Source organism: Nelumbo nucifera, chromosome 4, assembly GCF_055504915.1.
Source record: "Nelumbo nucifera cultivar China Antique chromosome 4, China Antique-T2T, whole genome shotgun sequence".
In the NCBI taxonomy this organism is placed as follows: Eukaryota; Viridiplantae; Streptophyta; class Magnoliopsida; order Proteales; family Nelumbonaceae; genus Nelumbo; species Nelumbo nucifera.
In genome coordinates this window covers 2099330-2123209 of record NC_142652.1, presented here as the reverse complement: position 1 = coordinate 2123209, position 23880 = coordinate 2099330, and the positions used below count along the sequence as shown (strand labels likewise).

Here is a 23880-nt window from a genome sequence, read left to right as displayed (position 1 = left end):
TTAAGATGCGTATTAATTTCTCAATAGATTTTCTCTACATATGTTTAAATCTTAGTTTTCTCTAAAAATACAAGTTTTTAATATTATGCTTAATTGTATAATAGCATTTTAATAATTATTTCAATGACTAATAGCTGTTTAATAATCATTTATATGTGTAATAACTTTTTAATAATATATGTAATTTATTTAGCTGAATATTAAATGAATTTCAATATATTTATGTCGTACTAAAATCTGTAACTATTAGAATGGAACATGTTTGTGCATCCCGTGCTCATGTGTAGCATGAGATAGTGTCAACCACAAAAAAAAAAAAAAAAAACACTAAGGTTATGTTTGGTTTGAAGGAAAAAGTAGGGAAATGCAAGAAAATTTATATAAGATTTGTAAAGGTTTCTCTTCATTTCCCTTCTTTTCCCTACTTTTTTCCATTCAAACCAAACATAGCTTAAAGAGAAACAATTTGCACTCACGGCCAATTCCGGTTGAAACTTTTTTTCAGTACTGATGTGGCATGAAACACCCAACAGATTGTGGGTTGAAACAGCCCAAAATGGTTTTTGACCGTTAGGCAATTCTTTAAAAAACGAATCGATCCTAAAACACATCAATGCCAAACAAGCACACTAAAAGGTATCATATGTTGAGATTCCCAAAACAGCCTCACATAACATGTTAGCTAATTCAGGTCCTCGTTTATCTTTTCTACCCACACTCATTATGAGTCATTTCACAGCATTTTCCAAAACATCCTAAGCTTTTTTTTTTTATTAGAAAGCTAACTCAGATAAAACAGAAAAGAACTAAATAAAGCAGTTAAGAGCTAGCCAGATCTAAATATACCTTCGCATATTTCTTTTGTTATTTAATTATTTATTTATTAAAAAGATTAAGCATTAAGTAATTCAGTTCAGCTATTTCAGTTGTTATTGAACGACTTCGTCATTCGGTGATTGTCCATTAGTAAGTAGATGGAAGGTTGAAGCCTCCACCTGGGAACTCAGGCCGTTCTCCTCTGTCCTCCAGTCCTCACGTGGGCATGGACCACTCTTGATCAACGTCGACGAACCTTCTTCATTCGGTGAGTTAGTCCTTCTACAAGGACACCAGGGAGAGATACAATCATCTTGAGCTCGAGAGATGGGACGGCTTCCATCAATGATGCTTTATGTGCAACCTCCACTGCAGGTACGTATTAATGGCGCCTCTTTAACAGTGTTTCTTCCATTTATTGTGTTAGTTCATGTTGCTCTCAGTTTCACGTGCTGGGTGTTTATTGGACCCCTTTCTTGACGCTGCTCTTTCAAAAATTACTATGAGATATTTTAAAGTCCTGAGCAACCATGCACCACTCTCCGCTCTCCAGTTGTACCTTCTGTTGATTTGGAAATGCGCTTCTGCGGTATCTACAAGGTTTAAGAAGGTTTTGTGCGCTTTCGACCAAAGTTAGGGTTTTGTGAAAGGAGTTAGGAGACTGTTGTGATTATTTATTACTTCTGTTTGTGTCTCATTTTTCTTCTAGGTTCCCCAAGTGTTTGACAGCGTTTGATTCCTATGGTCGTGAGGGGCTTGTTTATCATTCGTACTGAAATTTGTGTTATCCACTTGGTGGTTTTGTGTGAGATGTGAGAGCTCGTTTGCATGCGTGTGTTTTGTTGTTTTTGGGTAACGAAGATGAAATTCATTGAACAGAGTGAATAGGTACATAGCCCAGTTCATAGAAACCAACTTAAACCAAACTGACAGAGAGCTCCAAACTTCGATTCCCCCCTTCTTATTCTGTTTCTTGGGTATATAGTGAACTAAGTAGTCGTTGCAAGTTTTAACACTGTGGTGAAAGCTCAACAGCTGTTTTTATTTAGTGAATTAGCGAATCAGTTTTCACTTTGTGGGGTTTAAGTAAGCTTCATTTCAAGTTTTGCATTTCTTCATGTAGCGTTGTGCTTAAGTGGAATGCTTGATATGATTTTGATTCCATTTTTTATTTCTTTTTTAACTTTACTTACTAGGGATGGAAACCAAGGAAATCAAGTCCCCTGAAGTTTTGTCGGAGATGCCAGCAAGGGTGGGTGGGATCTCTGATTCATTTCATAGGAAGAAGCTTGGAATTTATTTCAAAGAGAGTGATGATAGGAGGACTGCCATTGGCGGTGGCTATATTGGAGGAACTACTCCTGTGAATATCCGTGGCAAGCCAATTACCGATCTATCAAAAACGGGGGGTTGGATTGCTGCCTTTTTTATTTTTGGTATGCAGACGCTTTATAAGTTAATTTCTTTCCTTTTGTAGCAACACATCTTGTCTATCTCGGAAGATGAGACAATTGGAGGATGGAATTTTTCTATCTGTTTTGTTGTATGTATTCTAGTTCCAAATACGTGGACCTGAATGAATTTGGTTTGTCGTTTGTATAGGTAATGAAATGGCAGAGAGAATGGCGTACTTTGGACTTTCAGTTAATATGGTGGCATTTATGTTTTATGTAATGCATAGACCCTTCTCCAGTTCAGCAAATGCTGTTAATATTTTCTTGGGGATATCACAGGCTTCATCTGTGCTTGGTGGATTTCTTGCTGATGCATATCTTGGTCGATATTGGACAATAGCAATCTTCACGACAATCTATCTTGCAGTGAGTGCTTAATGATAGAATATATTAGTATAGTAGTAGTTGTCTTGATATTTCACATTGATTCTCATGGGAAAATTAACTAATTGAGGGAAGAGACAAAGGGTCCATTGGAACAAGAAACTATGAACCTGAAGTAGAGAAAATAACTTGCTCATTGTATTTTCTCAAAAATAAAATTTGGATACCAGACATGTTTCTGACTTATTCTCCACTTTCCCACAAAGAAGAATGTACTTTTAGTTGCTTATACCCGTGTGAGATGGATTATGTTATTGGCATCTCTCTTAATATATTGAAAATTTTCACATGTACTGATAAAATCATAAGTATTATACGTTAACTCTGCACAGTGGTTCGAGGTTCATGGAACAATTATGAGCCATTTGATAATGGCTCAAGTGGCTGAGTTCAAAGACTTTCTTTATCTTTTAGTGAAAAAGGTCTCTTTTTCCGAAAGAAATGATTGAATGACTTTTTCTTGTTAGTAACTAAGTGGCATGTTGGGTTGGTTATTATACCCTTAAATATTTTATTATAATACTATCTTATCCACTAAAATACAAAGTGATAATTCATTCAGTTTAGCCACTTAAGTTGTCATCAAACATCCCCTTAATTTGCTTTCATCTCCTTGTGAAGTCACCATGTGCTTCTAAACTTTGTTTCACACACCAATTTTCACCTTATAAATTATGTCAATTATGTTTATTCTCCACAATGTACCTTCTTCCAACTGTTGTTACATGTCTATTTCCTATAGTTTAGATTCATCAGAGTTCTCATGAAGATTGCATACTACTCTCTTCTTTTCTGCAGGGTCTAACAGGGATAACCTTGTGTGCAACAATGAGTACATTTGTGCCAAATCAAGATCAATGTAATCAACTGTCCCTTCTCTTGGGCAATTGTGAGGCGGCAAAGCAATGGCAGATGATCTACCTTTATGGTGTTCTTTATCTCACTGGGTTTGGAGCCGCAGGTATAAGGCCTTGTGTGTCTTCTTTTGGGGCTGATCAGTTTGATGAAAGGAGTAGAGATTACAAGTCTCACTTAGACAGGTTTTTTAATTTCTTCTATCTTTCCGTCACCGTTGGAGCAATTGTGGCCTTCACTATGGTAGTCTATATTCAAAAGAAACATGGATGGGGATCTGCTTTTGGTTCATTAGCCATAGCTATGGGCATATCAAATATGGTGTTCTTCATAGGCACTCCTTTATACAGGCACAGGTTGCCTGGAGGTAGCCCTCTCACAAGAGTGGCTCAAGTCCTGGTTGCTGCTTTTCAGAAGAGAAATGCTTCTTTTTCCAGCAGTGAGTTAGTAGGCTTATATGAGGTTCCAGGCAGACGATCTGCTATAAAGGGAAGTGGAAAGATAGCTCATACTGATGATTTTAGGTATGTGAGCTCTTTTCTTTTCTTTTTCTTTTTCTTTGTGTGTGTGTGTGTGTGCTCTATTCCATGGCAATATGTTGTGGTGAAACAGCTTGGCGTGCCTGCCTAAATCCTGCATCCTTTGGATGATATAACCATTTGATCAGATCCCATTTAGGAATGGCTGGGATTGCCATGTCTATGCATTTTTTTTTGTAGTGCCAGATCCAAGAGCTGGTCTATCAGTTCGATGGCCAACTAAAATACCTGACATAGATGTTGGAAGATCTTGGACCTCAAATTATTTTATCTGCTTTTCCTAACTTGTCCTCTGACCACGGGAAACTTATTTTGTATATTCATCTATATACCTCACGTTCCATAGATAACATGTCGCTTTTTTTGGCCTATAGGTTTCTAGATAGGGCTGCTCTGCAACTGAAAGAAGATGGTGCTGACCCCAGTCCCTGGAGACTTTGCACTGTCACTCAAGTAGAAGAGGTTAAAATTCTATTGAAACTCCTCCCAATACCTGCCTGCACTATAATGCTCAATGTAATTTTGACAGAATTCCTGACTCTATCAGTGCAGCAGGCATATACCTTGAATACTCGTATGGGACATCTGAAACTCCCAGTGACATGTATGCCTGTTTTTCCTGGTCTCAGCATTTTCCTCATCCTCTCTCTCTACTACTCTGTATTTGTCCCATTGTCCCGCCACATTACAGGTCACCCTCATGGTGCTTCTCAGCTTCAAAGGGTTGGCATTGGTTTGGTCGTCTCAATTCTATCTGTGGCATGGGCTGGGATTTTTGAGAGATACAGAAGAAACTATGCTATCAAACACGGGTATGAAGCTGGTTTCCTGACTCCAATGCCCAATCTAAGTGCATACTGGTTATTGATACAATACTGTCTAATTGGCATAGCCGAAGTATTTTGCATTGTGGGCCTTCTAGAATTCCTGTATGAAGAGGCTCCAGATGCCATGAGGAGCATAGGATCTGCGTATGCTGCCGTAGCTGGGGGTTTAGGCTGCTTTGCAGCCACTATATTGAACAGCGTCATCAAATCTGTCACAGGAGATGCAAAGCGGGGCCGACCTTCATGGCTATCCCAGAATATAAATACTGGTAGGTTTGATTATTTGTACTGGCTTCTTACAGTATTAAGTATAATCAATTTCTGTGCTTTTCTATATTCAGCACAGAAGTATAAATACAGGGCAAAGCCGGACCCAGGGATTGGGGAACAAAATGTTAACAAAGTAATTGGTAAACCAGTATAGCATAATTAATCAGGAAAATTGGCATTGGATGTGAAACCTATGTGCACTCTTAAGATCCACATGGAATCCAATTATTTATCTTGAACCATCATTGGCAAAGGTAGTAACTTTGAGCTGTATTAGTAAGATGGTTATAGTTGATTGGATAGTCATTATGATTTGTTGTTGAATGATATCACGCTTTATTTGATTATGTGGCAGATCAAATGTCATGTTTTATTTGATTTCTTGTTTAAGATTGCGTTTGTTTCCCGTGCAAAAACAAATCTGTACCATTCAAAAATCCCCTCTGACCCATTTATGAATACAAGCTGGTTTAATTTTACACTAATAAATTTTCGGGGTGTTTGGTTAAGTGGGCGTTTATTCAATAAACGCTGCCACATAGGTGCCACTTCAGCAATTCCTTTCTCTTGTTCTTCTATATGCATCCAGAATGGCAAAAATGGACCTTAGTTTTTTGTGCACACTTATCGTTTGGGGAAGTTAATTTTTAAAGCTTTCACAAATGGTTAGGTTTTTTTTCGCTGTTATGTTGATGTGGAGCTTAGTGGCGCCTAGTCGTAAACGGTTATAATTATTACCTTTTTCGGTTTTGCAAGCAAGTAAGTTATAAACGTTGAATGAAAAAAATATAAATGGAACCAAACACATACTTTGTATTCGAATCAAAGGTTTCTGGTTGTAATGAGTATGGATTTATTTTTTACATTAACCCACTATGAGTGCAAAGTTTATATAGATTTTTTCAGTACAGACTTTTTCTCATTTTGAGTACAAATGTCTTGGAAGTTGTGGTAGCTGTCATTTTGAGTACATTTGTGTATTTAACCAGTATTTGTACTGCCAACAAATGCAGCTTAATGGTATTGTTTATCTACATGAAAATGGTATAAACTCTTCAGATCCTCAAGCAAAGCAAGGGCTCTGTTTCTCTAAAAGAACAACTTAACATCCAATGATTAAAAAAATGTATAGAAAATACAAGGTAGCAAAGTAATCTGGTGTGTAGGAGTGCTCATAAAAAGCCAAAAAAGTTTAATTGAAAAATCCAGAATTAATATATTCTATTTATATATTGTAAATATAAAAAACTGAAATTAAATTATTCGGTTCAGTTAAAAACCCACAGTTTGTCAAAAAAAAAAAAAAACGACAGTTCATTTAACGGAAGTTACGGAACCGTAAAAATTCGACAGTTTTTACATTTTACTTCTTTTGTAAAGCCAAATTGCCAATGTGAGCATGATGATAGCACCACGTCACAATCTTAGATGTTCGGGGGTATATTCTTCAAAACGAGAGTAGTATGACATAATTAAACAAAAAGGAAAAATCTATGCTATTGGATGATACGTGAAGAGCCTTGACCAATCAAACCTGGTGCGGTGAATATTGATAAATACCACCTGATTTTTTGGAGTTTGGATTTCTTATCCATGATAACTCTACCTACGCCTATCCATGACACATGGGGAACATTTCATTTTCTTATATTACTAGTAATTAAGCACTGCATTGCATGTGATAATTTTTTTCATATTAATTACTTGAATTTTAGATATATTATAATTAAGATAGAAATTGAAAATTAATAAAAGTAACAATATAATTAAAACTAAATGTAAATGCTTGTTGCAAATGTGCATATGCATTGCACATGAAAAATTTAAATTATAATAACACATTATTATTATTATTATTATTAACTTTTTGTATTCCATTTCTATCATAATAAAAATATTTTTTATTTTAACAATTATGTTTATTTAATATGATGAATATAGAACATTAGGAGTGTTTCCAAATGTTTTCGACAAAATTCTGCATTTCTTCATTTTTTATGTTTTATCTTTTTTTTTAAATATTTATTATTCAATTATGACATCATGAGTTTCTTTGAAAAGTTGCATCATTGACCCACCATCTAAATAAGAAAATAGCTTTGCTTTAGTATTAGTGTTAAGTTATATATTTCATCTACATTATATAAATAATTTCTACTTATCATACTTAGTTTTTATTTGACATAATTAATATATAATTTTTTATATATTCATTTGATTACTTGTACTTTTTTTATTTTTTAAGATTTACTATTTAGCTAATCATGTCATCGATTAATCCATTTGACCCAAACCACTAACCCACCACCCAAAAAGAAAAATAGTTTGATTTCTATGTTGACATTAAATTTTGTATTACATCTCCATCATTAATAAAATTATTTCTTATGTATAATACTTATTTTTGTTCAATATAGTGAATGTATAATATTAGATATGTACCCAATATTTTATTTTTTATAAATATATAACATTAGATATGTGCCCAAATGTTTGTCTATTTTTTTTTTATTTTTGTGATTCTTTGTATTTTTTATTTTAAAAAAATTATTATTTGACTATGGCATCATTTCATTTCTAGGTTGATTTTAAATTTGGTATTCTATTTTCAACATTAATAAGAATACTTCTTACATTTCATAGTTTTTTTTTTGTTTAGCATAATGAATATACATTATTAGATGCATGCCCATTTCTTTTTATTTTTATTTGTATTATATATTTAATTTATTTTATTATTTAATTATGACATTATTTATTAACCTATTTGACCCCATATGATAGAATTGCTTACCTACCATCGGGAGGGAAGAAAATGGTTTTGTTTTTAAATTCTTTTTTTTTAATATTTATTTTTATACTATTAAAATTAATGTTAAGGATTTAATTAGTACAATATAATGATGAAAAAAATATATCTTAAATATAGGATTTAATGAGAGAATATACCTTAGATGTGATATTTAATGAATGAAAATAGGAAAATAGTTTTATTTCCAATTAGTTTTAAATTTTACAATCCATTTCCATTATTAATGACATCATTTTGTATTTATCATATTTATTCTTGTTTAATATGCAGAATCTATGATGTTAAAAATGTTTTTATTTTTTAATTTCTATATTTTCTTTGCATTTTATCTATTTTTGAATTTTATTATTTAATTGTGATAATATTGATTATCCTGTTTAACCCAAAATATTTAATTTCTTATCACCACCTAGATGAAAACACATGTCTATATATTATATAAGTAATAATCAGTATCTCGTTTTTAACCCGTCTCTTTTATCATACCACATATGTAACATCAATTTTTTTTTTCTTTTTTTTTTTTTGCATATTTCATTCTTAAAACTGAATCAAGATATATGCTTATTATGACTCCACTGCCAATCGATGATATAATACAATCGAATATAATAAACTACTATATTAAATTATTATATCCGAAATCCAACTTTATATTTTATATATGTATAAAACAGGATTGCATTAAATCCTGGCGATGAAATAAATGAATATGTGAAAACGATCTAATTAATAAATAAATCATATTTGAACATCCAATTATCCAAAATACGGCTAAATGGATATCTCAATCCAACTTAAACTAAATTGATTAGAATTCGGATCAGACTAAATCTGATACATTTGCAGCCCTAACCACCAATGGTCACTAACAGATTATGGCCTTCCTTGAGGGTTGGGATTTTTGAAAGCCAACGGGACCAATTGAAGAAAACACCTTATTGATCAGCTTTGGATTTGGAAGCCCCTTTTCTAGGAATTCTTAATACGTACGAATGTGCCATGACACAATGGGAGAAATGGAACAAATGTGTGCATACAAACAAAATTAGGGCCAACTCTAAAATGGTTGACAATATCTGGGGCAACAAATTGACATGACCCATTCTTGTGGCGAAACCTGTTCTGTGTTGAGCCTCGATACAATCCCTGCATGCAAGTTTGCCTCCAGACTCAAAAAGGATCAATATCTGGACTGTTGTTTATCATACCTTTAAATCAAACAACAATTTGGCAAATAGCCAATATACCCAATTCCTAGCTTGCAATTGCAAAGAGTAAATTTGAAATGCAACTCAAGAGAAAAAGAAGAAAGGAGAAAACAAGGGGAGATACGAAGAAGGTGGTGCCGCAGTGAAGTTTCATATGTTCAAATCACCCAGTCTCCCAAAGATATCTTATGTATTCAACCCCCCTACCCTAAAAAAAATGAAATATCCAACCAAAAGATATGGAAAAGAAACTATATATTGCTTACCAATAAAAGAAGAGATTCCGTTATTTTTTCCCGTCCGTAAGACCGTAACTTCCTCCACTTTTGCCATCTAAATATGTACATGGGATTGAGGTGGCTTTTGTATGGATATGTACAAAACTTTGCCTTTTCAGCTTCCATAACTGTCTCTATCACTACCTCTGCCTTGTTTCTCTTGGCTGGTAAAAGTTCGTAAGTTCCAGTATGCCATGCCTTGGCATCCAGCGTCTGAGCTATCTCCATATTCAACAAGCTCATCAGCATACACTGCCAACCCCATTTAAATGTCTAACAAGATTATCCCTATTGGTTCCAAGACCTCAAAAATGGCTTTTCAAGTGCATCATTTAGGCCTGAACTCTGATGCTGCATATTCATCCATGACATACTATTTCCTTTGACGGAGGTAGCAGAAGGGGCTTCACGCCCACTCAAGTAGTTAAGCTGATGATCTGTGCCTGGGAAGTCCATGTTTCCAGGAATTCCTCCACCCACAAAATTCCTTGATGGAATATAGTGTTCAGTTGCATTCACTGTATCATAATGGGAAAGAGACTTTAACTTGTTACATTGTGACAGAACACTGAACAAGCTCTCATCTGTATTGCTTCCATTTTCCAAGCTAGCTGCACCACTAGAAATGTCCACACCAGACCAGCCACCCCGAGCCCGATGCTCACCTGGAAACCAGTTCTGACCCAACAATCCCTCACTATTTAAGGGTGTTTTGACAGGGACTGGAACACGAACAGGATTGACAGCCCAATCCTGCACATTGACAGATGAAAAGAGATCTTGGCTTGGAATAGGGTATCCACCTCCATTAGAATACATGTTCTTCTGGATCATTTGATGCATGTAAAGCTCTTTCTCTCTCATTTCCCTCTGCTCCAACTGATTCTCCTGCTCACAGAAATTCCCATGAAGGCGATCATTTCCTAGCAAATCATCATTTGTTGACAGGAACTGGAATGTTGTTTGCTTGTGCTCATGAGGGTAAGACTGTATCATCTCTTGGCCCTTGAGAAAGGGATGAAGTAGTTCACTGCGTTCCTGGTTTGTGTAGGAATTGAAGAATGACCCACCATTTTCAACATGCAAACTTGAACCAGCATCATTGGATGGTCTGTGCAACAAAACTTCCCCAGTATCTTGCTCAAGAATGTCAGATTCCAAATCTATGAAGCGAGTAGATTGCTCTTCAACAGGCTTCGGTTGACCAAGTGACAACTCACTGGAAGATGTATAGCCATGGCTTGCAGAAGTAGTATGATAGTAGGAATTTGGCATGCTACCCTCAGGCCAGACATCTTTGATTGGAACTTCTTGGTCAACAGATTCCTCTGTAGGGTTCGTGTTCTCTACACATTCTGAAAAACTTGGAGCTGCACTTTCTGGTTTCAACACTTTTTGGTTAGCAGCATCAGAATCAATGTCCATAGTATCAAGTTCATATTGACCATTAAGTGAAAGAATTCGCTCCAGAGGCCGACTGTGGGTGGTGTTAGGAACAGACTCTTCATCACCTCCACAACTCTGTACATCTACAGAGCCTTCATTATCCGATTTTCCACTCTCTTCTTGTTCTTGAACCATGTTATCCACATTCTCTTGCTCCTCATCCTAGCCAACCAATCACCCAGCTAAGAGTTCAATATGCTACTGCCAAGAAAAACTCTTAACCGCAGCAAAAATAAAGGAGCTTCCCAAAAGAATCTAGGTCAACATTGAACAGTGACACATTTACACAACAAATTAAAAAAGTAAAAGAAGATAGGTAACATACATCCCCTACCAAAGATTTCTCCTTTTCTGCCAATTCTTGCTGCACAGACCTTCTCCATTGGTGTCTCTGCAATTGTCTATTTTTCCAGTATGAAAAAGCTGCTGGAAGATCTCTCTTAGCCAAATTTGACCTATGTACATGGGATTTTGGTCTTAGCAAATGTATAAACCATATTTATATAAAAGGATAAAACTTTAAATATGGAATAAAATCATGGACTACTCTGAATAAGTTAACTTGGACATAAAATACCTACCAGTGTTCATGCAACTTCTTCCGTTCTTCCTCCTCAAATGTTTCATATGGTTCTACGTGAAAACTTTTGATATCACCCAAAACACGGTTAAGAGACTTGGACTGAATGCCATCAGCAGACTGCTTTATCCGCTTAACAAGTTGATGTTGCTTTCTGCTTACCTACAATTTATCAAAAGTAGAGGATGAGTTACAGAATTTTGAACATCAAAAATTCAATTGGAGAGCCACAATGATACAATTTAAATAATTATGTTCCTTTTTTAGTGATTTTCCTTATTGTTCACATAAAAAAAAACTAAAAAAGGATAAAGAGGAATGAAAGCAACATAAGGTGGGAAGGGATATTCTCAGTGGTGAGCATGCACTATGCAGAGTCAAGTTTGGACTAGGTTCATGTCCTCGGGCAAACAACAACCGAGTCCATGGAGTAGCAAAAGCTGAAATTATAGACCAAAAGTTCTAACCATTACATAGAAGTTGCGATTTTTTTTTTTTTATTTGGTTTCTAAATTAATTCATATATGCTTGGACTATATGTTAGATGTATTGGGTTTGGTATTATACCTGAGTTGAGCCATGCAAATAGGCCAACGGTTTGTTTGCAGTACGTGTTTTTGCAATTGGGTAATTTTATCTCAGTGCGTCAGTTCAGGTTGTAGAGACAATATGTCTATTTAGGTTGTTTTTCTCAGTGTTTTCAACGAGTGGTTGAACTGGCTAGTCAGACCAGTCAACACATCATCTGGCCAGGATTCTATCTCTGTTCCACTACCAACAGTTTGTTGCAAAAATAAATAAAAACAAAAAAGACCCACTGAACCATTTGACCGAATTAGTGGGTCACAGGTCAAATACTTCTCTTTTTTTTTCTGTTTTTATATTTTTAGACATTTTCATCATTAATAAAAATAATTCTTGTTTGCCACGTTTTTGTTAAAATCATGAATATATAACATTAGAGATAAGCCCTAATTTTTGCTACAAATTTCTATATTTTCTGTATTTTTGTACTCTCTCTATACACACACATTTCGTAATTTAATTATGATGTCATGATCACCCTTTGACCTGGACGGAATAACAGTTCTGTTTCCAGGCTGGTTTTAAAAACGCCAAATTTCCCCCTTTTTTACCATTTTTGAGCCATAGCCCATATATGCTTCCATCTCGGTTTTGAAGGTTTTTTCTCTGTAGCTCTCTTTTAGTGGGTTTTGTTTTCTATTGTAATCAAGTTTAAGACCTCCAACACTGGATTTTTACGGAGATTCAAGTCTTAATATTAATTTTCATAATAGTGATTAATTAAATTTGTTCCGATCTGGACAGTTGAGTATTACAATACTGACTGGATGAAGACATTTCATGTAAATAAAAAAAAAAGAGCAAATAAAGAACACCCTAACTCTTCCTTTTTTTTGATAGTTACCCTAACTCTTAGTTTTATCAGGTGTGGGCTTTTTTCCATCATTACTGACTGGACTTATTTCAAGCTTCAAGTAATTTATTTGGAATATTTAGATAATGATTATGGACTGTTCCAACCAGTGCTAGACATTTCAGTTCACCAAAACGTGGGGCTGTTTTCAGTGTCAACCAATGATTGACACTAATCTACTTTGTCACTTGTTTTCCTGGTCGGGACAACTAGATTGTGACTTTGTGAATCACCCAAATTAACTTCAACCCAGGAAAGACCTGATCAATCTCATATCAGACCACAAATAGAGTGTTTCTCCATGATATTTTGGACACTCGATTGGTGCCTTTTTAACCTCTTTATTTTGAAAAATTGCAGTCACTAATCGACATCCTCAACCCTAGTCAAAGTAGTTTTTTTATTCTTGTTAATCTAATGGTCTTTGTTTGCTGTTTACTATTTTCTGGTATATTTGTGGTTTGGGATGGGTTGGATTTCATGTTGTGCATCCAACAAATGAGGAATTGGTATAGGATAACCGAACAAGGAGAAAGGTCCTACTAGGGTGTACATGGTGGGTAAATAATAAGAATATTGCACTTTTGCCTAAAGGTAATTATAAACAATTTTTTTTTTTATTCCACTGACTCAATTCTAACATTCCAAAAACAATGGGATTACTCACTGACTTAAACCTATGTTGGCCGTTTCCTCAGTTCCTTAAATCTATGTTGGTCATGTCCATGTACCCTTAAAGAGCTATTGGAAGCCTGCTGGGTGAAAGACTAAAATAGAAGAGGCAAATGCCTATGGCTCACCAGTCCAACAGTGGTGATGGGTAGAAAGAAAGAAAAGAATATTTTAAAGCAAAGCTACTAGAGAGGATGGTTTGAGGAAAAATGCAGGGCGCTTCTGCTCTTGTGTCAGTGGATAAGGATTTCAGGGTGCAAGAGCATAGATATTTGAATCACCACATACCTGGTTTAATCCATCTTGAGCCAAAGTTGAGTCAACACAGCCTATTGACCAACCTGGGTCACCAAGCAGTAATTCAAAGCGTATTATAAGAATACACCAGTGGCAGACAGTCGACCACCTTGGCTGATGTGGTGTGGAAGGTTCTAGACACCTTCCCACTTAATGAATAAGAAAGTATAAATAGCTCTCAGCACTGACATTGTGTGTGTGTGTCAGAGGGGTTCTCTAAGACTCACACAGTTTCCCTCTTTCTTTCTCTCCCCCTTTCTGTCAGATCACCGACTTACAGAGTATGCAGTGCAGCCCCTCTGGGGGTCCAGCCAATTCTCAGTTCAATCCATTTCCCCCCAGACTTTCAGAGTCAACTTAAGGTGCCAAATCCACTGTTTGCAGTAGGGATTCTCTTTTTTGTATGAGAAACATTGATTGGGATGTAATCTGTTTCTCACTGTAGAGAAGGTCATGTACCTTTCCTAACATCTTTGAGCTCTATCTGTTCTTTTTTATTCCAAATATAACAATTGGTTTTTAAAATAACAGATAACTAAGGCAAAACAGGGATACTCAAATATTGATTCCACCTCCTAAAAGAAATCTGAAAACACTCTAATAATCCTACTACAAGTACAGCTAAACAAACTAAAAACAACTCCAAGATAGACCAAGAAAACATAAAGACTCAAATATCATCAAAGATGGGCACCTATCAGAAAAAAAATTCATAATTCTCTCAAAACATGTCAGATTTACAAGATCTTTGATTTGTTGGATAGGTAATTCAATAACCTATCCAATGAAATCAAATCACAAAACAGGCAAGTTTTTATCCCTAAAAATACATCTTCGACTTTTCAAAATTTGAATACCTCTCTGGCAAGACTCTTGAAATAGTTCCACCATCTAAGACAATAACCCTATCCCTAGGGTATTAATAAACTAAAGCAACTATTATAAAACTCAGACCTACCAAAAATTAAAAGTTTCCATTATTGTAGGGAAAACCAATTTTTTCTCCATTGATCCTTACCTTGTTTTCATGTCTGCATTAGGACCTCTACTTCATTCGATTTATTCATCAGTCCAATTTGACCATATTGACATTTCATTAGCCAACTCCATCTTGCTTGACTTGGACATCATCAGTTCCAATCTGTTAGGCAATTCTATTGCCATCAGTTTCAATTAAATGTTTTGGTAATGCTAGCTTTTAATATGCTCAAGATCTGGCTTTAGGTGGTCTTTTTTTATAGTCCCCTAAGCTATTGCCACAATCATAGTATCTTATGGTAGGTTAGTACATGGATTGGATCAAAACTTTTTTTTTGATAGATAATAGCAATTTTATTATTTAAAATAAAAAAAAGGATACATATAAATCCCTGCAAGGAGGTGCGAGGTGCAGCCTCTAAACTATATCATAAAGCTTACAAATGAGCCAAAAAAAGCTGATTCCTAAGTACCCCTTGTTTTGCTAGAAAATCTGCCAACCCATTTGCCGATATTCTTTCTCATTGAATTGTGACACATATTTTCCGGTATTTAGGTCATAGGTTTATGTGTTTATTTGGGTTATCTCTCTTGCTTCTGTTTTTGAGTTGTATCACTCTATGGCTCTAGCGTTCTCATCATCGATGCCTTATCCCAACTATATGGGGTTGCATATGGCTCTGGTTTCTATTTAAGATTGTTTTGTATCTTTTTTTTGGAGAGAGAGAGAGGTAATATTGCGGGATTCTTTTATTCCTTTATTTTTCTGTAGTAGAGCAGCAATGCTCACTATGCAGGCTACCAGACTGAACCATATTTTCTGCTGTTTTTTAATTTGCTATATTACCTTGTAAAGTCTGGGCCTGTCCAAGGTGTGGTTGTTTGGATTAAGTCTACACAGCCTCACTTGCAGATGTGAAGTTTTTTTTTTGTTTTTTTTTTGAGAGAAGTTAACTGTGAATTTTATTAAAAAAAAACAGGTACATAAGAAGATGTACAGAAGCCTTAAAGAGGCAGAAACAGGGTTACACAGGCAAAGATGTATCACTAAACATAAATTCTCTATGAGCTCCAGATTTGGCTAGGTGGCCAGCTACAGAGTTCACTTCCCTAGGAATCCACACCAGCTTCACATTCAGAGTGTCCAAAATATTTTTTTTTTGATAAGTAAATGGAAAAAAATTTATTAAATGAAAAGAAATTACATATCAGGGTGATGAGACAGCACCCGAATACAAAGAAAAACAAGAGAGCCTACTACCAAATTAGATAACAGGCTCTACATTACATTACAGATTTGATATCCCAAAACCTCTCCTAACCCACTCCCAAAAGCCTCCTTTTTTTGATGACTGAATTCAGGAAGAATCAACACCCATTCTACCACAGATCTGCCCACAGCCGCAACCATCTTCTCCATGCTACAGGCCTTGTCTTCAAAAGTCCTCCTGTTCCTTTCCTTCCATATGTTCCAGCATATTGCAAATGGGATACAACTCCATAGTAACCTCACCTTCTTGCACCTAGACATCCTAGGCCATGTTGAAAAAATCTCAGCTGTTGTGATTGGGTGAAATCCAGAGACCCTAAACATGGAAGTAAACACATCCCACAGGAATCTTGAGAAGTCGCATGAGATGAATAGGTGAATCATGTTCTCCTCCTGTTCCTCACAAAGGCAGCATCTGGAAGCCATGTTAAAGCCTCTGGATTTCAAGTGATCGGCTGTCAAAATGCTGTCCATTGCTATCAGCCAAGCCAAAGCTTCCACTCTTGGAGAAACTGGGTTTCCCTGAATGCCCTTAATGTGATTCACATCTGAGATAGATCTGCTGAGAGCCAGATAACAAGACTTTACTGTGAACTTGCCATTCTTGCACTCTTTCCACCAAAGCTTATCTCTGAGCTGAATTGTAGGTTTTATACCCTCCAATTTCTCCAAGAGAGAAATGCATTCTTCAACTTCTCTGTTCAATAAAGGCCTCCTGAATTTCGGACTCCAGATCAGCTGCTCTCCCTCCTTTCATAGCAACCACTAATAGTGACTTCTGCCTCTGTTAATATATACAGTTTTGGACATAGGCCACAGAGACTTCCCACCCCACACCACTCATCCACCCAAAACCTGATTTTAGATCCATCCCCTACTACAAAGCTTGTTAGATCCCTGAATTCCTTGTTGAAGGTCATGATCCCCTTCCACACACTAACCCCATAGGAAGCCCTCACCTTCTTTGATTCCCAACCAAATCTCACAACTCCATACTTCCCCACCACAGCCCTCCTCCACAAAGAACTATCCTCCTCTCCTAAGCTGAACCGCCACAGCCACTTCCCCAATAAAGCCCTATTGAAAATTCCCACTCTCCTTATCCCTCACCCTCCCCAAAATATCTCTAGCCTCACTTGCAGATGTGAAGATCAATGAGCATCTTGGCATGACATACAGAATATTTTTGACAATAATAGAAATATCAAAGTTCTGAATATTAAAAGGCTCCTCCAATGATAGTACAGTATCTTCTACACAGAACATAATAGTCTTTCCATATAAATAACAGGAAAAATAGACAAATTTAAATAGAATGTGAAGCATATTTCCCACAGGAACTGCATAAAAATTTGAATCATACAGAACATTCTAACCTTGAAATAAGACATATATTTAGCACCATCACAAGAGCGGATATAAAGCTTTTGTGGCTTTTCTTCTTTTATTGAATTTGCCATCACCTTAGGCCTTTCTAAAGCCACCAATAAATTTCTACGCTTGTCCATGGTTCCCTTCCTGCACATAGAGGATACTAACTAAGATTCACACCAGAATAATGCAGTACAGCATAAATTAAAAAAAAAGGGGAAAAAAACACTTTTGCCTCGATCAAACTCCTGCACCCCAATGGCTCAAAGCAGATAATCCAAAAAAGTGTCAAACAAATTTAGAAGCCTCTAGTCTCTATTATTTGTCATACACTCAAACTTGATCTTTTGAAAGCGGGGCATCTACACAATGCACTACTTATGAGTAAGGCTGTCGATGACCAAGCTAGATCAGATTGTTCATGAACTGTATTCCCTTAAGCTTAACCTGAACTTAATTACTGGGCATGTTAGTCAAGCCAGAACATAAATGAAGCACATTTAGCTAATGATCTAAGACAGGTAGGTGGGTTACCTGTAATAGTTAAGGTGTGGGCAGTTTATATATTCAAATATAATGTTATGTACAATTTAGATATAGCAAATGCAAGTTGGGTCTTCCTAGTATGGACGCCAGCCTTGGGTAAGTGTCTCACTAAGGATAAGCTGGTAAGAAGAGGCATCTCTATCACATCTACCTACTATCCTCTTTGCAACGTAGAACAGGAAACAGCAGACCATTTTTTTCTTCACTGTTCAATCTCAAGGCTTATATGGGCCTATTTGCTTGGAAACCTTCATTTGAGTTGGGTCTTCCCTTGCACAACTCTTGGCTTCTTAGAGAGTTGGTATCTTGAAGGTCTCTGAAGCAATGACAAGCATGTTTGAAGTTTGATTCCTGTGGCTGCTCTCTGGACCATTTGGATGGATAGGAATAGCAGAGCTTTTGAAGGCAAAGCTTCTCAAACAGATGAACTGATACAAAACACAGTGGCAAAGATTTTTTTCTTGGTCCCAAGCTTCCAGCCTTATAAAAGATTATCTTTTTTTTTTTTTTGTAATTCTGCCGTTAAATGACCTGTGTACTCTCATTGTTGTACACTCTCCCTGTGCACCATACAGTTCCTCATTCTTGTTGTGAATACTTTTCCCAGTTTTTTTCTTTTTTTTTTTTGAAACAGGTAATGTGAAACACTTTGCCCAATATTAATACAATAGACTTTACTCTTGCTCCAAAAAAGAGATATAATAAATGCAAATTCTATAAATAATTACCAATTCTTTTCTTTTAGTTTCATGATAATTGTGGACCTTATACTGCAGCTCAGTTCACAAAATTGGGCTCAAATGAACCAATTATCAAAGATCAACTTAACAAGCCTATCAAGCTGAGTTCAAGCTTGCCAGATATTTAATAGGCCAAACCTAAAAGCCCCACCACTTTAAGCTTGCCAGGACCTGACCCAAAACCAGAATACAACTACTACTTTATGAGGCCAAGTTAAGCTTGGAAAAAGCTAAGCTGAGCTCACTTCCAACACTACTTAAGAGAATATTTTTATCTGAGAGATCATAAAGAAATTAAAGCTCTGCAGAATCAAATATACACTGCCCCCATTGATCTGGTAATAAGACTGATCAAATGATTTTTTTTGGAGTACCTTTCTTGTGGTTCTCCATGCTTCATTATCAATAAACTCTGCCTTTTCCTACCGCATACTTTTTCATCTGCAACCCAAGAACAAGATTCCGCAGTTGCTGCCATAATCTCTTCTGGATCACATGGTTTAGATTCATTAACATAAGATTCAAGACCATTTTCCACACGCTTTCGTGAAGACCTGGTAAAAAGGGAACTAGAATGTTAAAATGAACTCCAAAATAGTCACTAGATGGATCACATCAAGAAACTTTTTAATAGATAACCATCATCATGTCAAGTATTGACCTCCAATAGTTGGTAAGAACACACATCAAAGTTACAAAAAGCATACCTCTGATATTATCAGCCAACATAGAGAAGTAGGGGAGTACATTCTAATTCTATTCACAGTTGATCAAGTTCAAAAATTTAGGTTATAAAAATTCCAAGACATCTTACAACTTTCAAAGGAATTTTACAGAAAATGGTTTAGATGATCCTCTCCATTTAGGACTGTAAGTAAATATTGAATTCTCTGCAGTGCTAAAAAGCCACAGGCATGTAAAACAGAGTTTAATATGCATGCAGCAAACTCTCTTTCAAATTCTATTTCTGATCACCTTGAATAGTATCTCTTTCTGCCCAAAGTTTATTTTTAAAAATTAAAAAATAAAGCTACACAATAAACAATCTAAAGAGATATGAATAAAACCAAAGAGAAAAGTAAATCATCAAAAAACAGAACTAAAATTTCAAAAACGTAATGTTCCCTTTCTCTTTTTTTTTGATAAGTAAAAATTACATTTATTAATCAATAAAAAATAAGCATTACAAGCATCCTTTTTTTTGGAAAAGATAAGGTAAATTTATTATTATCAGAAAAGAAGAACCCAGAGAGGCCCCACAAATAAGAGCCATACACAAGGCCTGAAGCCCATAAAACATTACAACTCTAGAAGGCTTCTAGATCTAAGTTTGGCTCCAAGTACCCTGGTTTGGAGACCTTTCACAGCTGCATTCCAAGACACCAACTTGCCAAATGAAATAGAGATTAGACAGTCTACATCTTTTGATTTGTTTTTGAAAATTCTATTATTTCTTTCTGCCCAGATGGTGCTGATCACTGCTGCAGGAACAGACATCCACGCACTTTTTGCCAGCTTAGATAGGCCTTGGATCTCCCAGCACCATAACAGGTCTTACACAGCATTTGGCATGGCCCAAGATAAGCCCGAGGATGACAAGAAATGCCCCCAGATTACAGCAGAAACAAAGCAACGTAAGAACAAATGGTTGTTTTCCTCCTCCATTTGGTCACACAGCACACACTGTAGGTACCATAGAGAGGCACAAGGTGCTACCTCTCCTTACAAGAAAGCTAAATCATTACATTTGAAACCTATACCAAAAAAAATTCTAGTCATCTATTACTTAGCTAAAGTATTGGCCATCCCATTAGTTGATCTCCTCACCCATTGTATCCTCAAGTTCATACTTCTAGTGAGCCATTTAAACCTTTTCATTTCATCCCTAGAGCACCAAATTATGGATTCTGGTTCCTTCAACCATCCCACCACCAGTTTTGAATCCCCTTCAATCACCACATTTAGCATATTCAACTTGCAATTTTAATTCCTTGTAGCATAGCAAGTAATTCAGCTCTAGCTGAGCCCCCCATTCCCACTGGGCCTAAGAACAAAGCAATGACATGTCCTTCTGGGTTTCTCAAAACTCCTATTCCAGAGGGGACTGGGTTACCTTGATTGCTTCCATAAAAGTTTAGTTTTACAAATCCTTGCAATTTTAACTCCTTGTAGTACAGTGTAATGTACCCTTTCTCGTCATGACATTGCTGTCACCTCAAAGATGTTGGTAATTTTCGAGTCTAAAATACCTCATAGGTGCTGTGACAAATCATGACCACTACGACATATAGTCTTTTTTTATCAGCAGAAGGTAATTATTTTATTAGAATTAAATAAAGCTGTAGCATTACAATGTGATGACAAGGATGTCATCCCCAAGAACTTTTCAAGCCACATTTACAAAGAAGTCCTAAAGAAATCATGGACCACTATGATATACTCTTTATTATCAGCAACAATGATAAAAGCATTCATTAATGATAAAAAGAAGCAAATAGTGCAAGCATTCAAAAGGATCTTGACTGAAGGCGATACTAATTTTTTTTTTCTTGATAGATAATTATTGATAAGGTGTTCAATCAATGTGGATAAGAAAGTGGACCTCAGTAGGGTGATTGAAAAAGTAGAGGGGAGAGAGTGGATCACCTTGTCTAAGGCCTCATAAGCCTTCAATGAAATCAACTGCCGAGCCATTCACTAAAACAGAAAGGTAACTTGTTTGCAAACAACCTCTAATTCATTTACACCATACATTCCCAAAACTACACCTCTTCATGATATTAATCAAAAAGTCCTAATCCACTATCTGAACTTAATAATTTTGAAGTCCCCTCCAACAAAAGAAGGAAAATGATGATGTTTCGAGGTTGAGTGCTCGGGGTGAAGATGTTTCGAGGTAGATCTCTTCGGAAAGATCAGAAGAGGTGGAAGGAGATGAATACGGGACATGAATACGGGTTGAGTGGGGTCTGAAATGATGATGTTTCGAGGTTGAGTGCTCGGGGTGAAGACGTTTCGAGGTAGATCTCTTCGGAAAGATCAGAGAGGTGGAAGGAGATGGGAAGCTAGGAATTGGTACAGGGGTGTAGAGAAGGGAGCGAGGAGGAGACCGAACTTCTCTTACAGTAAGGCGGTTTCGACTGGAGTTTGGCCGAATTTTGGGCAGTCTGAAATCAAGAAGGTGGAGGACAGACAAATGATATTTACAGAGTCCCAAGGCGTAGAGGCTAGAAGGAGATTCCTGAGAGATTGCTTGGTGGGAAGATTTCAGTGGAGGGCGGGTTTTCAAGAAGTGGAAAAATGGGTAAGTAGATGTTGGGAGGAGGTGGGAGGAGTGAAAGTAAAGAAATTAGCCGATGACCTCTTCCTGTTCATATTCTCGTCGAGATCAACGACGACTTGGATCCTTAAGCAAGGTCCATGGCAAATGGGGAAAAATCATCTCTTTCTGGATTGGTGGGGGGCAAGCGCTGGCTGCTTCTATCCGGAATCAAGCGAAGATTCAGATCGTTCAAAAACCATCTGGGTGAGGGTGTATGGTCTTCCTCTAATATTGTGGTGCCCGATTGTGATCAAGAACATAGGGGATGCTTGCGGTGGTTTCATGGAAACCGATGACTCCCCTGAGGAGCTTTCAACCTGTGAGTGGGCTCGAATGAAGGTGAAAAGGTCTGGGAAGATTCCTGAAAAAGTGGAGGTTGTTGTGGGGGAGTCGGTTTTTGAAATTTGTATTTGGCCTGAGTTGCTGTCGACGGTCTGAAGTTGGACGCAGGAGATTCATGAGAACAGTCATTTCCGATTGCAGGGAAGGAGCTTGGAAATCTCTAACATGGTGGTCCTAGAAGACGAGAGAGAAAGCTCACTGCCGCAAGAGTTCCATAAAGGTCATTGAGTTAACCGCCACTGAGTAGCTCGCCGGAGGTCGACGAAGGGGAAGAAGATGATCGTGGGATCAATCTGATCCGTCCATAAGCAGTTCCGCTGGACGGCCAGGATCGTCCTCAAGCTGAGTGCTTTGAATCTTGCACCCCAAAATTAATGAAGGGAAGAAGTGGGGATTTTCCGAGGGTGGAGGATTTAAAAACTCTCATAAAGCAATGCATTAAAGAACTACACGCGGAATCAGATGTGGAGGTCTCGAGGTTTAAGGGGAGGGAGACTCAACAAGGGGCCGGATTGGGTTCCAAGGAGGATGAGGAGATTCAGATTTGGACTCAGGTTCCGGATTCGGATCAAGCTAGATTTAAGTCCTTGTCTACCCTCTCTACTCAATTGGCGAAGAAACTTGAAGGTAAAAAGTTTTTTAGTGAGCCTCGGTGGCGCACTAGTAGACAAATAGGTTATAGTCCGGTTCGGTTGGAACCGACCTGGGTTAGTCTACCATCCAAACAGCAATTGAATCCAAGTGTTGGTTCTCCTCTAGCCCACATTCCTAGCCCTGATAATATGGTGATGGGTGATCTGAGTCAGGCTGCTACTTCATCTCAAAAAGTTTGGTCTTCTTCAAAAAGTGTGTGGGAGATGGACAACAAGCGGCAACAAAGTCAAGAGCTTCCTCTGGTGCCAATGGAAGAGACTCCATTGGTGGCGACCCCTATTGCGGTGGTGGGTAATGAGGTTCATAGTGGGAATGTGGGAAATTGTCTTGATCAATCCAAAGAGTTGGGAAATAGTGGTGTAAGCCCCAAGCAAATGAGGAGAAGCAACGGAGAAGTCTTGCTAGGAAACAAGGGGAAAGCGAGTTCATCAGCCGCGGAGGTAGGCAAGGACAGTAAGTCTGAAACTAATCAATCTTCTTGGGTGACATCGAAACTTCTGGGGCTGGGGACTTTCCTGGGAATTTCGATGGAAGTTGATACTATTAAGTTCTTGGAAGGAATTGAACAAAGAGTGCTTATGGAGAGGGGAAAATTGGCAACAAAAAAGGGGGGATTAAAAACAAAGAGAAGCAGAGAAATGATGAGATTAACTTGGGGTCTGAATGATAAGGCGGGTATGCAGTGAAGGGGCTGCAAGGGGGTCTAAGAAGATGTGAAGTGTGGGTCCTTTTCTTTAGTTTTTTCTTATGGAAGTGAAAATTCTTTCCTGGAATGTTA

General features: G+C 37.0%; 2 protein-coding genes across 10 annotated transcripts in view; one reads left to right on the top strand and one right to left on the bottom strand.

Moving 5' to 3' along the window:
• The first annotated feature begins 985 nt into the window (after window positions 1-985).
• On the top strand, window positions 986-5492 carry LOC104591879 (protein NRT1/ PTR FAMILY 6.1-like). 5 transcript variants are annotated; one of them, XM_010250962.3, is made up of 5 exons: window positions 986-1191; window positions 2013-2252; window positions 2419-2636; window positions 3453-4033; window positions 4423-5492. In XM_010250962.3, exons 2-5 carry the CDS (start codon window positions 2015-2017, stop codon window positions 5297-5299), a joined length of 1914 nt encoding a protein of 637 aa, XP_010249264.1. In that variant the 5' UTR covers window positions 986-1191; window positions 2013-2014; the 3' UTR covers window positions 5300-5492. The 5 variants fall into 5 exon arrangements, with proteins under 5 accessions (XP_010249264.1, XP_010249266.1, XP_088742786.1 ...); XM_010250964.3 differs by lacking the exon at window positions 986-1191 and adding an exon at window positions 1261-1416; XM_088886660.1 differs by lacking the exon at window positions 986-1191 and adding an exon at window positions 1268-1704.
• A 3180-nt stretch (window positions 5493-8672) lies between these two features.
• The window catches only part of LOC104591880 (nuclear factor kappa-B-binding protein), a 30467-nt gene continuing 15259 nt past the window's right edge, over window positions 8673-23880 (bottom strand). For 3 of the 5 annotated variants that reach the window (XM_010250966.3, XM_010250968.3, XM_088903996.1), the window contains exons 6-10: window positions 19159-19338; window positions 17504-17645; window positions 11474-11634; window positions 11218-11347; window positions 8673-11054 (exon numbers count right to left, since the gene is read on the bottom strand). In XM_010250966.3, the coding sequence (XP_010249268.1) occupies window positions 9735-11054; window positions 11218-11347; window positions 11474-11634; window positions 17504-17645; window positions 19159-19338 (1933 nt within the window). In that variant the 3' untranslated portion in view covers window positions 8673-9734. The remainder of the gene's footprint in view (window positions 11055-11217; window positions 11348-11473; window positions 11635-17503; window positions 17646-19158; window positions 19339-23880) is intronic. The other 2 variants (XR_016085752.1, XM_010250969.3) reach the window with 2 other exon arrangements.

Excerpts from the sequence above, each read along its gene's own strand:
- LOC104591879 (XM_010250962.3), top strand. The coding sequence starts at position 2,015 with ATGGAAACCAAGGAAATCAAGTCCCCTGAAGTTTTGTCGGAGATGCCA. Across the intron at positions 2,253-2,418 it reads TGCTGCCTTTTTTATTTTTG|GTAATGAAATGGCAGAGAGA; the intron begins GTATGCAGACGC and ends TCGTTTGTATAG. Across the intron at positions 4,034-4,422 it reads GCTCATACTGATGATTTTAG|GTTTCTAGATAGGGCTGCTC; the intron begins GTATGTGAGCTC and ends TTTGGCCTATAG.